This window comes from Salmo salar, chromosome ssa12 (genome assembly GCF_905237065.1).
Source record: "Salmo salar chromosome ssa12, Ssal_v3.1, whole genome shotgun sequence".
Classification (NCBI taxonomy): Eukaryota; Metazoa; Chordata; class Actinopteri; order Salmoniformes; family Salmonidae; genus Salmo; species Salmo salar.
In genome coordinates, this window is record NC_059453.1 from 88318577 (window position 1) to 88332365 (window position 13789).

At 42.8% G+C, this 13789-nt stretch overlaps 1 protein-coding gene across 1 annotated transcript in view; it reads right to left on the reverse strand.

Moving 5' to 3' along the window:
* The window catches only part of LOC106566015 (metabotropic glutamate receptor 4), a 207323-nt gene that overhangs the window by 58959 nt on the left and 134575 nt on the right, over window positions 1-13789 (reverse strand). Inside the window, exons 3-5 of the mRNA XM_014133787.2 lie at window positions 12268-12403; window positions 11364-11518; window positions 10378-10518 (exon numbers count right to left, since the gene is read on the reverse strand). Coding sequence (XP_013989262.1) covers window positions 10378-10518; window positions 11364-11518; window positions 12268-12403 — 432 coding nt within the window. The remainder of the gene's footprint in view (window positions 1-10377; window positions 10519-11363; window positions 11519-12267; window positions 12404-13789) is intronic.

Sequence of the window (13789 nt, forward strand, 5' to 3'; positions counted from 1 at the left end):
CTGGCCAGGACGTGACAGTAAGGTCTTCTCCTCAGAGGAATCACTATTTTTCTTCTATCTAGGAATACATGGATTATTGTTGTTCTTCACTTCCTGTTTGAAAAATGTCCAGTGACATATACAGTATAATATGTTCCATAAGCAACCTATAAGGAAAGTCACATATGTGATGCATAAATATGTCATGTACAGTATATTACATAGAATTACATCTCATAAGTGATGTATACGTAATATGTTACATAAGCGACAATTAATGTAATTATATGTAGGTTGCCTAGGAAGCAACCATTGTTTGTGGCTGTTTTTCTACAATACCATGTTGTGTTGGTTTGCTTTGGGGGAGAATTGTTTTTGCTACAGAACAAGATTAACGGTCTTGTGTGTAAGCATAAATCTACTAGGGAAATTAGTCACAGTATAGGTGGGTCTGTTTGGACAATAATGTAGTTTTGAGTTTTGATGCATGATGATCAAAACTCATGTACACTGAAATATATTGTATTTTCACCCATTGAAAACCTAATAGCTATGGATTTAAAGCATTCCAGCAGGAGAATACTGTAAAAGCTTTTCTTTATTAATTTCACATATAATCAAATCTAATTGTATTGTCCATGCCCACAGTTTACAACAGATATAAAAGGTGCAGCAAAATGCTAACTACCTTAACTATTTTAGTACAATAATCAATAATAAAGACTCAGGTAAAAATAACAAGTAATAGAATAGGTACTATGCCTAGTAATAGAATAGGTACACTGTAGGATATGCAGTATAGATAAGGAATGTGCTATGTCAAGTATGTCTGTATTCAAACATATATATTTGATATTTTAGTTTTTCTTGCAATAGTTGCAGCTCTCTCTGGTAATTTGTTTCATGGAAAGAATTGATTCTTGATTTTCTCTGCAGAAACTGTGTTGCATCACTCTTCTTCATTCCTCTTGCAACGCTGTCCTGATATTGGTGCCAGACAATTTTCTGATCTTAGCAGAACCACTTCAACTTAAAAGCTTGCTAGCCCCAAATCGATATCTCTCTTTCAGTCATCTTTCATCTGCCATATATCAGTTTGCCACAGCAAAAAACTAAAGCTTATGCATCTATGAAATAAATAAATTACCAGGTTACGTCTGTGATAATTGTGGTAAACTGTGGTAATTGAGCGCCACATGCACCCAAATTGGACAGACAAATCGAGAGCTTATGACTATAAGGTTCTATCTGCAAGAATTGTTGCGGCTGGCTTCTGGGTTAAGTGGCCATTGTGTCAAGAAGCAGTGTGGCTTGGTTGGGTTGTGTTTCGCAGGACGCACGTCTCTCAACCTTCGCCTCTCCCGAGTCCGTACGGGAGTTGCAGCGATGAGACAAGATTGTAACTACCAATTGGATACCACGAAATTGGGGAGAAAAAGGGGTAAAAGTTAAAAAAATATATGATTCTGAGATAATTGGCTTTGAAGTTCTGAATCCTCATTGGTTTGAATGGTTTTAGCAATTTCTATCTTGTATTATTTTGAACTTAACATGAATTGGTGTAGAATATAGGTAGAGAACATTGAACAGAACAATGCTATGTCAATAACTACATTTAGAAAAATATCCAGATACAACCTTTTAGCCCTAAGGTCTCTAAATATTGTCACAGGTTGGCTGATGCGGTTGGGCTGTGGGGCAGCCCAGGAGCGAGAGAGGGAGTGATACAGTATATCTCTTTCAGGCTGAGTAATGGTGGCCCACACACACACTTGCTTCTCTTTCCTAGCAAAGCCTCTAATCTCATTGCAGAGTCGAAGCACGCCCACGCACTCCCAAGGCTGGCTCGCTGCCTTCAGAGAAATCCATTCAGACTAGGAGTAGCAGCACAGCAAGGTCGTGTCCCTCTACCAGGGTGCCACAGAAAGGAGTTAGTGATTCTGGGTTGGCTCTGACCCTGTTAACCTCTGCATGCTCGGGTTTGGCACCAGGCCACATCTCCCTTCATCGTCTATAAAAACTTGAACTTCATCCATAGTCAATCTTCATCCATTCTTTCAGATGAGAACATCTCCCCCTATGTGTGCCTTGGGAAAATGTAGGATGTTTCGGTTGATGAACACTCCCAATTCATCTGTCCTGACTCTGCCAACTCAAAATCATCTGTCCTGACGTTGCCAACTCAAAACCTCCAAGCTGGAACACATGGATAAAAAAACAGGATGTTGTAAACATTTTACAAACTGTTCATTAGAGACACGTGAGAGCATTCTGGATCTCATATGACATAAGTTCGGTGAATTAAATCCATAACTTATTATTGTAATATCACATGGTCATGGAGAAGGATTCAGCCATTGTGTCTGTGTTGCTATGCTGCTTGCTGTGTGTTGCTATGCTGCATGCTGTTCTCCCCTGTATTAATTAGACAGAGGCATCAAACCCCAGGAAAGGGAGCTGGGACCCGTTCTACCTTCCTGCTCCTCTCCACATTAATCAATATCAGCTGTGTATTTCACTCATTCACAGATAAAAGACTAGACTACCAGTCACTCACACACTCGCTCTCTCTTTGATCACTGTGAGCACACAGAGCCCTCCCAGGACATTGATTATTCTTCACTCATACCCCATGTGGTCTGCTTAACACCTTGAAGACGGGTGCAAAGCCTTCGCCAGCAGCACCAGAGGCACCTGGAGAATTCCTGAAACGTTGCACGTTGAGAGGGGATTGCAAAGCCAAAGAAGTTTATGACTTTCTGCTACGTCAACAAACTTCAACACAGCCTTAGAAAAACAACACCCCATCATATTTCTGGCAAACAGAGCTGTGCAGGCAAGGTATTTAACTCAGACTGTCACTCACATAAATCCTTCACAGCCTTTTCACATGGCAAAGCTCTTCATCAGATCTTCATCTTATCTGGATTTCTCTGCACATTTAGCTATTTTAGCATTTTTTCACCGCAAGCAATAAGAAGAATGATCATTAATTTGGTTCTCTCCAGCACCTGAACAAGTTTGATGTGTCTATTTTTCCATATGTATTGATTAGTCCTGTACAATACTCATAGAAAGTGGATATTTTCTTTATTTAACTAGGCAAGTCAGTTAAGAACAAATTCTTATTTACAATGACAGCTTACCGGGAAACAGTTCTGCTGTTCCCCAGGGGCAGAACGACAGATTTTTACCTTGTCAGCTCAGGGATTCGATCCAGCAACCTTTTTTTTACTGGCCCAACGCTCAAAACACTAGGCTACCTGCCATCCCAATTAGGCATGGACGCGCCTCACAATGAGAAAATATAAACAACTAAAGACACATTCTCATTTTTAGAGACAGGTTAGTGCTACTGTGGCTAGCAAAATAGTGTAGAATCGATTCCTAACTAACTGTAAGCAATTTTAGCTAGCTAGCTAATCATCTTGCTAAATGTGAGGTGAAACAATTGACCCAAGGCTTCAGCCACAGGGAGCAATGCGGATGTCAAGAAGTGTCAAAGAATAACATTCTGGCACACATGATTTACCCACTCACAATAACATGTCTGTTGAGTTTGTATCACTATTCCAGAGCAGCTATGCCAGAATTTATGCGGTAAAGGTGTAAATGGAATGCAGACTGTTCCATTGACCAGTCTGGCGCACATTCAACAAATCTGATCAAACAAAGTGGATAATCGTCAAATCCATCATGATTTATGTATTGTAACAGGCCCACAATGTTATTTTTTTTCGCTGAAAAACATTTAGAAGTTGTCCCTTTTCAGGTTGAGAAGAAGTTACTGCTAAATGCTCTCCCGTTTGTATACATAAATTGTTGGTGGTAGTCAAAGTATTTTTTAACTGTAGGGCAGTTGATTGGTGATGATGACATGAACATATGTTGGGGTTGACAACCATACAAATTTTATATGCCGATTTTTACCTCATCATTGTGTGAAATACACACATAAGCAATAGCCTAAATGTAGGCAAATTTTGTTGGGGGGCAATGAGGAGATTAGGGATCTTTCCCCCATGGCCCTTTCCCCCACATGTTTCCATGGCAATTCTTGTTTTGGTCAGTTTGATTGACCTCTTTATCGCATCTACGCCTCAAGACCAATCTATCTCAGTGTGTAACGTCCATGCATGGATGAGTTGATGAGTCAATGAGTTGATGAGTCAAGGTTGATGTCCCAGTTCCCCAACCCTTCCTCCTCCAGGTCCCTCTAGTGAATGAAGTCATCAAGCAAGCTTAGTTCAACATTAAAAGACAATGTGACTAAGACTGACACAAAGCCTGTATGACGTGCGTGGTAATGAGGAGACCAAGGTGCAGCGTGGTAAGTGCTCATGATTAATAATTTATTATAACTCAGAACACTAAATCAAAACAACAAACAAAGGAAAACGAACATCATGTTCTGCAGGCTTTACTGAGCTGTACAAAAACAAGATCCCACAACTGAAGGAGGGAAAAAGGGCTGCCTAAGTATGATTCCCAATCAGAGACAACGATAGACAGCTGCCTCTGATTAGGAACCATACTCGGCTAAACATAAAGAAATAGAAAATGTAGAATGCCCACCCCATGTCACACCCTGACCTAACCAAACAGAGAAAAAGGCTCTCTCAGGTCAGGGCATGACAGTACCCCCCCAAAGGTGCGGACTCCCGGCCGTAAACCTGAACCTATAGGGGAGGGTGCGGGTGGGCATCTACCCATGGTGGCGGCTCCGGTTCAGGGTGTAGCACCCGCTCCGCCCGCTGATCCCTCCGCTTTTGTATTACTGGACCGTGGATCGTCGGAGGAGGAACTGGACCACGGATCATCGCCGGAGACTCTGGACTGCGGACCGCCCCCGGAGACTCTGGACTGCAGACCGCCGCCGGAGACTCCGGACCGCCGCCGAAGACTCCGGACCGCCGCCAAAGACTCCGGACCGCCGCCAAAGACTCCGGACCGCCGCCAAAGACTCCGGACTGCCGCCAAAGACTCCGGACTGCGGACTGTCGCCGAAGACTCCGGGCTGGGGACCGTCGCTGCAGGCTCCGTGCCCTGTCCGGAGCCTCCGGCGACGGTCCCCAGTCCAGAGTCTCCGGCGACGGTCCCCAGTCCGGAGTCTTCGGCGGCAGTCCGCAGTCCAGAGTCTCTGGCGGCGGTCTGCATTCCAGAGGCTCCAGGCCATGGATCATCACTGGAGGCTTCGTGCCATGGATCATCCCTACAGGCTCCAGGCCATGGATCATCACTGGAGGCTTCGTGCCATGGATTATCACTGGAGGCTTCGTGCCATGGATCATCACTACAGGCTCTGGGCCATGGATCATCACTGGAGGCTTCGTGCCATGGATCATCACTGGAGGCTTCTTACGTGGAGCTGAAACCGGTCTCACCGGACTGGGGAGACGCAATGGAGACCGGGTGCGCAGAGCAGGCACAGGGTATACTGGGCCGTGGAGGCACACTGGAGTTCTGGAGCTTAGGGCTGGCACAACCCGTCCTGGCTGGATGCTTACTTTAGCCTGGCAAGTGCGGGGCGCTGGCACAGGACGAACTGGGCAGTGAAGGCGTACTGGCAACACAGTGCGTAAAGCTGGCGCAGGATATCCTGGACCGAGGATGCGCACTGGAGACCAGGAGCGCTGAGCCGGCACAATACACCCTGGCTGAATGCCCCCTCTAGCACGGCAAATGCGGGGCGCAGGCACAGATCGCACTGGGCTATGAATGCGTACTGGCGATATAGTGCGCATCACAGCATAACTCGGTGCCTGACTGGTCACCTGCTCCCTACGGTAAGCACGGGGAGTTGGCTCAGGTCTGAACCCTGACTTAGCCAATCTCCCCGTGTGCCCCCCCCAAAAAAAATAATTGGGGGGGCTGCCTCTCGTGCTTGCCTCGTTGCCGTGCTAGTTCCTCATCCCGTCGCCACTCTGCTCTCGCTGCCTCCACCTGTTCCCATGGGAGGCGATCCCATCCAGCCTGGATCTCCTCCCACGTCCAGGATCCCTTGCCGTCCAGGATGTCTTCCCAGGTCCATGTCTCCTGACCACGCCGCTTGGTCCTTTTGTGGTGGGATCTTCAGTGACGTTCGTCATTAACGGTAGACCAAGGTGCAGCATGGTTTGGGTTCATCATATTTATTTATTTAAATGTGAACCAGAAAAAACAATAAACAATACAACGAACAAAAAGCTAGGCGTGCAAACACATGCATAACCAAGACAAGATCCCACAACTGACTGTGGGAAAAAGGGCTGCCTAAGTATGATTCCCAATCAGAGAAAACGAATGACAGCTGCCTCTGATTGGAAACCATACTCGGCAAATCAAAGAAAAAAACAACATAGACATACAACACATAGAATGCCCACCCCATGTCACACCCTGACCTAACCAAACAGAGAAAAACGTCTCTCTCAGGTCAGGGCGTGACAGCCTGTCCTTCAGTTTGCAATTTATATCTCTCCAACCTCTACTCAGATCGTTCAGCTTATTGCTGACTTGGCATAGTGGAAATTACAAACTGTAGAAGCCTTTTTAAATCTTGAATGCACTACTATTTGCATGTATTGCTGCAGAGGAAAATTATCTGTGACAATAGTGATCAAATTAAGATAAAGATCTGTAGCTATATCCTTGGCTTTCTGACAGGGGTTTTTCTTCTCCCGGATCTTTTCTTCACACAGAGCCAGTTCATCCATGAAAAAGCAATGCAGTAGATAGTGGCACTGAGAGGATGTGACTGGCATTAGTCTTCTGTTTCGACGGATGACATTAATCTGTTGAAGTCTTATTTTGCCATATTTTTCCCAATAGATACCAAAGACATGTCTGCTTACTGACCTCACACCGTTTTTAATTGCTGATTTTTGAATTACTGGCCTGGGTGAGGAGAGATGGCCTCTAATCCACTTGTAGTTAGTTTCCAGTTGGATGCCTTGCTACACTCCCAGAAACAGCAGTACTAGCCTAAGGACTTAAAAAGCAAACAGTACCTAATAGAAAACAAAAATGGAGGAAATTCTTCTGTTAGTGCAGCTTTTCCCAGTTTTGTACTATATTGCGAGAATTTGATTGCTGTTCCATGTAGCAGTGTGATTAAACAAAGACACAATTACAATGTATTCCCTTTGTTGGCTTCTACTGGAAGCCAATTAAAACATGACTATGAATTATGCTCGCTTCATGAATTTTAAGGATGTACATTTGCTACATGTGAATTGAATGTATGTGAATGCCTATTACAGTGGGGCAAAAAAGTATTTAGTCAGCCACCAATTGTGCAAGTTCTCCCACTTAAAAAGATGAGAGAGGCCTGTAATTTTCATCATAGGTACACTTCAACTATGACAGACAAAATGAGAAAAAAACTCCAGAAAATCACATTGTAGGATTTTTATGAATTTATTTGCAAATTATGGTGGAAAATAAGTATTTGGTCAATAACAAAAGTTTCTCAATACTTTGTTATATACCCTTTGTTGGCAATGACACAGGTCAAACGTTTTCTGTAAGTCTTCACAAGGTTTTCACACACTGTTGCTGGTATTTTGGCCCATTCCTCCATGCAGATCTCCTCTAGAGCAGTGATGTTTTGGGGCTGTCGCTGGGCAACACGGACTTTCAACTCCCTCCAAAGATTTTCTATGGGGTTGATATCTGGAGACTGGCTAGGCCACTACAGGACCTTGAAATGCTTCTTATGAAGCCACTCCTTCGTTGCCCGGGCGGTGTGTTTGGGATCATTGTCATGCTGAAAGACCCAGCCACGTTTCATCTTCAATGCCCTTGCTGATGGAAGGAGGTTTTCACTCAAAATCTCACGATACATGGCCCCATTCATTCTTTCCTTTACACGGATCAGTCGTCCTGGTCCCTTTGCAGAAAAACAGCCCCAAAGCATGATGTTTCCACCCCCATGCTTCACAGTAGGTATGGTGTTCTTTGGATGCAACTCAGCATTCTTTGTCCTCCAAACACGACGAGTTGAGTTTTTACCAAAAAGTTATATTTTGGTTTCATCTGACCATATGACATTCTCCCAATCCTCTTCTGGATCATCCAAATGCTCTCTAGCAAACTTCAGACGGGCCTGGACATGTACTGGCTTAAGCAGGGGACATGTCTGGCACTGCAGGATTTGAGTCCCTGGCGGCGTAATGTGTTACTGATGATAGGCTTTGTTACTTTGGTCCCAGCTCTCTGCAGGTCATTCACTAAGTCCCCCCGTGTGGTTCTGGGATTTTTGCTCAACGTTCTTGTGATCATTTTGACCCCACGGGGTGAGATCTTGTGTGGAGCCCCAGATCGAGGGAGATTATCAGTGGTCTTGTATGTCTTCCATTTCCTAATAATTGCTCCCACAGTTGATTTCTTCAAACCAAGCTGCTTACCTATTGCAGATTCAGTCTTCCCAGCCTGGTGCAGGTCTACAATTTTGTTTCTGGTGTCCTTTGACAGCTCTTTGGTCTTGGCCATAGTGGAGTTTGGAGTGTGACTGTTTGAGGTTGTGGACAGGTGTCTTTTATACTGATAACAAGTTCAAACAGGTGCCATTAGTACAGGTAACGAGTGGAGGACAGAGGAGCCTCTTAAAGAAGAAGTTACAGGTCTGTGAGAGCCAGAAATCTTGCTTGTTTGTAGGTGACCAAATACTTATTTTCCACCATAATTTGCAAATAAATTCATAAAAAATCCTACAATGTGATTTTCTGGATTTTTTTTCTCATTTTGTCTGTCATAGTTGACGTGTACCTATGATGAAAATTACAGGCCTCTCTCATCTTTTGAAGTGGGAGAACTTGCACAATTGGTGGCTGACTAAATACTTTTTTGCCCCACTGTATATGATACCGTATTTTGTGATCCTTCATACACTGTATTTATGTCAGTAACTGCATTTTATAATTGAGTGACTCCTCTCCAAACCCAATGTCACGGATTTCTTCGTCGTCAGACGATATAGCAAAATCGTCGTCGGAGAACGTGGACCAATACGCAGAGGAGTTAGTGCTCATCATCTTAATTTATTAAAAGAATGTGAACACGGAGGAAAAACAAGAAAACGAAATAAGACTAGTGACAGTTTTACAGGCATAAATAAACGCAGTGCAAAATACAACTACCCACGAAACACAAAGACAAACACACCCTACTATATAGGACTCCCAATCAAAGGCAACTCAACACACCTGCCTTCAATTGGGAGTCTAACCCCAATTAACTATACATAGAAAAACAACCCTAGAACCTATACCAACCACTAACACACCCCACTACACCACACACAAAACCCCATAATACAAAACAAATATACCTCTGCCACGTCCTGACCAAATATAATACAACTAATACCTAAATATTGGTCAGGACGTGACACCCAAGACAAAAAAAGACCATGATTTGGGGGGATTTTCACGAAATATAATCCATAGAATAGTCTTTTGGAGGAAGGATTGTTCACATATATTTGACATGTGTATCTAAAAGCATACTTGAGAAATAATTCATCAAAGTTGGCATATTTATGACATTTTTGCCTTACCCAGGCCTCCTTTAAGACTCATTATACATGAACATATGACAACAGAAATCACAACAGGCATAATTTGATTTTAAACCCGTAGGGAATAACGAGACTATATTAGCATTTTGCTGTTAATTGCATTTCAAACCATTATCATACCACTAGCCTTATGTCACATACGCTGGATTCTTAGAACACCTAGAGAGAAAGTGTTGAGCTCCAAGTCAAGATTGAAAGCTTGGGGTGAATTTGTGACGATCAAACAATCTCCAGGACACGAAGACAGAATATGCCAGGACACATCTTGATAGCATATGGCATTAATCCTGGAAGTAGAGATGTTTAACCATGCAGACCTGCTACTACCCTGTTCTGTTGCCATCTCCAGGTGGGAGGAGGACAGGCAAACGGTCTACTCAGCTGAAACACAAGTCCCTAGTAATACCTCATCACAATAACTTTTTATCTCGCTCATGTTGTACCTATAGCTTTAGATGGTGTACAAAATGTTGTCATGTATCATAAGCCAAGGGCCACATCATTCTATGATAAGGACAGAGGGTTTTCCTGGTTCAGTCACATGGTCAGGAAAACAGCTGTTTCTACTTGTGAAACTTAACCATTTTCTAAAGGTAGTTGAGATCAGTAGAGCTGCAATGTGGGCCTGTAACCGAAAGGTTGAATCCCTGAATGGTTTGAATCCCTGAGCTGACAAGGTAAATATCTGTCGTTTTGCCCCTGAACAAGGAAAGTTCACTCACTGTTCCCCGGTAGACCGTAATTGTAAATAAGAATTTGTTCTTAACTGACTTGCCTAGTTAAATAAAGGTAGATTTTTAAAAATAAAATGTTAGAAAAGGAAAGGAGAATTGTCTTACTTGTACATTTCTTCAGCCCGGACCCTTTCTTCAAAGCGTGTCGGCTCAGCTTGCAGGCAAAGTTGTTCTCCCAGAACTCAGCAAACCAGATATTCCTCCTGTTGTTCTCCAGTGTGCGGCTGATAAAGTAACGATCAAACCCTGGAAGAGATCGATCAGATCATTGTCATCATCAGTGCACTCACTCTGGCAACAGTGTCCTTGCCAACACAGTTATTGACATGTGGTAGAATGTAATGGAGCATTGGGGTAACACTTTTAACTATGTTTTTGACAGGGTGGGTATTTCTATAACAGTGAGTGTATTGATAATGGCTGATTGTGTTATAGACCAGAGTTGTGGCTTGGCTGGCAGACTGAGTAGATAATAACAGAGGTCTGGACAAGGGGACTGATGCTAGCACAGGACAGTAAATACTTTATATTTTACAACAGCTTATCGGGCTTGGAAGTGTCCTGTGTTAAGATGAACAAGATCTGGTGATACTTGTTAACAGAGATATGTCTATGGCTGTATTTCCACAAGAAACCCAATTTTGACATTTTGCCCAATTATTGGCAAAAGATCTGATTGGTAAAAAAATTAAATGAGTGAAAAAAAGATCAGAATTGGGATGCCTATGTAAGCTGCCAGCTGCTGGCACAATAACGCACTGCTGATCCATGTCAACGTCTGTAAAATAAACATAATGCTAAATCCATTATTCTGTAATATAATCTACAACAATTTAATTGATCTCAATCCCTTTATCCTTGTACATTTAAGGAAAGCTACACAAGATCTACCAATCAATCAATCAAATCAATCAAAGCCAATCTAAAAGTTAATAGCAGCAACCTAAAACCTTTCTTTGTTCCCCTTACATCCCCCAACAATTAATTCATTAATCAAGCAAGCAATCATTCAGTCAATCAACCAAATCAATCAATCTGCCAATCTAAAAGTTTTCCCCAGCAACCTTAAAGATGTCTCCGTTCCCCCTTACCTCTGATGGACTGGCGTTTGGGCAGGATGGTGACTGCTCCCTCTGCCATCTCCTCCTGGTGTAACACTGGAGAGATCTTTGAGCCCCAGCTGTCTGAGCCCACCCAGATGAAATGGCCAGTCTGGTTGGCCTTCTTGGCTGCTTGGAGTAGCCGCCTGGTACAAGTGGATAAACACATTTAGCTACCAGTAATATATGTGATATTATGGTAACACTTTCTATGAACCAACTGTTAGGGCTGTACTGTGTTAAAAACTACACAAACAACAATGACTTATATAGTACACTGCGTTCATGATTCAACTTGAACTCACTCATTCTTACATCTGTCCTATCCATAGTGAAGGTGAAAACTAATTTGGATCCCATTGTATTGGTCTGGCTGGTCTGCCTAATTCAGAATGTGATGTGTATGTATGGTCTGGTGTGTTGTGTGCCCAGAGAAATCATCCACATTTTTTTACCAGAAAATGTTAACAGTAGAACTATAGCAACTACTTTCTCCAGGTTTTTATGTTTTTCACCTGAGTTTTGTAAAGCAGGCTTATGGCAACATTAGTCATCTGAAGCTGATTGCACAGTGGCTGGTAACATTGACTAACGTAAGGACAACGAAAGGCTAAACGATTAAGATAATTTCCAAGTTTATCCTGTTGTCACTAAGATAATGTGTGGAAGCATATTAACATGAGTTACCGACGGAGAATCTAAAAGGGGGAATTATGACAGCGCTCGACCAAGGCATAATGCATAATTTAAATGTCAAGCTTTTTATTTCTGCTGATTGACTCTTCTCCCTTTGATTGATAATATTTCATGCTGCGTATTTCTTATAATGAACATTTGTATGATTTTAGTATATTTCATATTCAACTTGTCAATGCTACGATGATAATACCCTTACCTGATATCATCCTCATTGGCAAAAATAATGACCACCCTTGCATTTGGGTTTTCTCTTAGTCTGCGAATGACCTTATCAAACTCTCCCGGTTTCAGCTCCCGGGGAATCTTGACCGACTGAGAGATGCACACACCTCCTACAACAAAGAGAAAGAAAACACAAAGCAGTTGAGTGGCAGGTTAAGTACTGGATTGGAAGGTTTTCACTTTTCACAGAAGCTCAACTTGAGCTATCAGTACACTCTTAGAAAAGAAGAACCTAAAAGGGTTCTTCGGCTGTCCCCATAGAAGAACCCTTTGAAGAACCCTTTTGGGTTCTATTTAGAACCATTTCCACAGAGGGTTCTACCTGGAACCAAAAAGGGTTCTACCTGGAACCAAATATGTTTATCCTATGGGGACAGCCGAAAAGCCTTTTTTCTAAGGGCGTAGATCACCAGTAAATGCAGAACTCTCAACAACATTGTTCTCTCTGAGGTTTGTGACTGTATGAATCCTTCGGCTTCACTAAATCCACCAGCTGTGAAAACATTTGCATCTGATGCTCAGTTACTGCCCAGTGGGGGGCAGAGAGGAAATCTGACACATAGGACTTCACTTGATCCATGTTCATTTTGAAGATACCCTTACCAAGGACATCTTTAATCAACACACTTAAACCACGGGGAGGAGAACAGCTTCAAATGAAATATGGAAATTAGAGACCCACTATACCAAAGCAGAAATACACACAAGGTGATGATGAAAGCAATGACATACGTCACATATTAAAACAATATTTGCAAGTAGTAAATGTTATGGTAATTAGATAGCAGTAAGACAATAGGGTTAGAATCAGTGGTGTGTATTCATGGATGCCAAGGGAAGCCATGCTTCCCCAAATATTTGACCTATAAAAGATGTTCCGTCAATTCGCAAGTGGCTGAATCTCACCGGAGAAATCATCCGAGTGCCCCTCTGTCTCAGTATGTCTAGCCCATGTATCTGATGCTGTCTGGAACAAAAGAGTATGACATGGTTCCACCATAACATTTCATTGATTGATGTCAGCAATCTTTTTGGCTTCCCTTGATAAAACAATTATAAAATAATTAGCCAATCAGCATTGAGCTGAGCTCAAGTGTGGGATTGTCCTGGCGCAGCAAAACACCCCCAAGGGAGGCCAGTTTGGATTTGGCTTCACACCAACCAAATCATCTCCTAAGCAAAACTTCACCATTGTCAGAAAAATGTGTCTAGAAATCGACCCTTCCCTAAACCATGGCTGGAGATGGGGATTAGGACTTGTGGTTTTGACTAAATTCTCTGTACAGGCCAATGATTCTGACGGCGATTCTGATCTAATCATAAATTCATATGTTGTGCCACTGGCCTGAGGTGATAGAATTTCAATATGTAGCCTAGATGTAGCCTAGTAGGCTCATGCTAACTAACTAACTTAGCTGGTTCATTGTTGCCCATCCGAAAAAGTTAGGCACTTGCCTCACCTGTGCTCTGAGTCGTCAGGCCATCTTACATTCTCA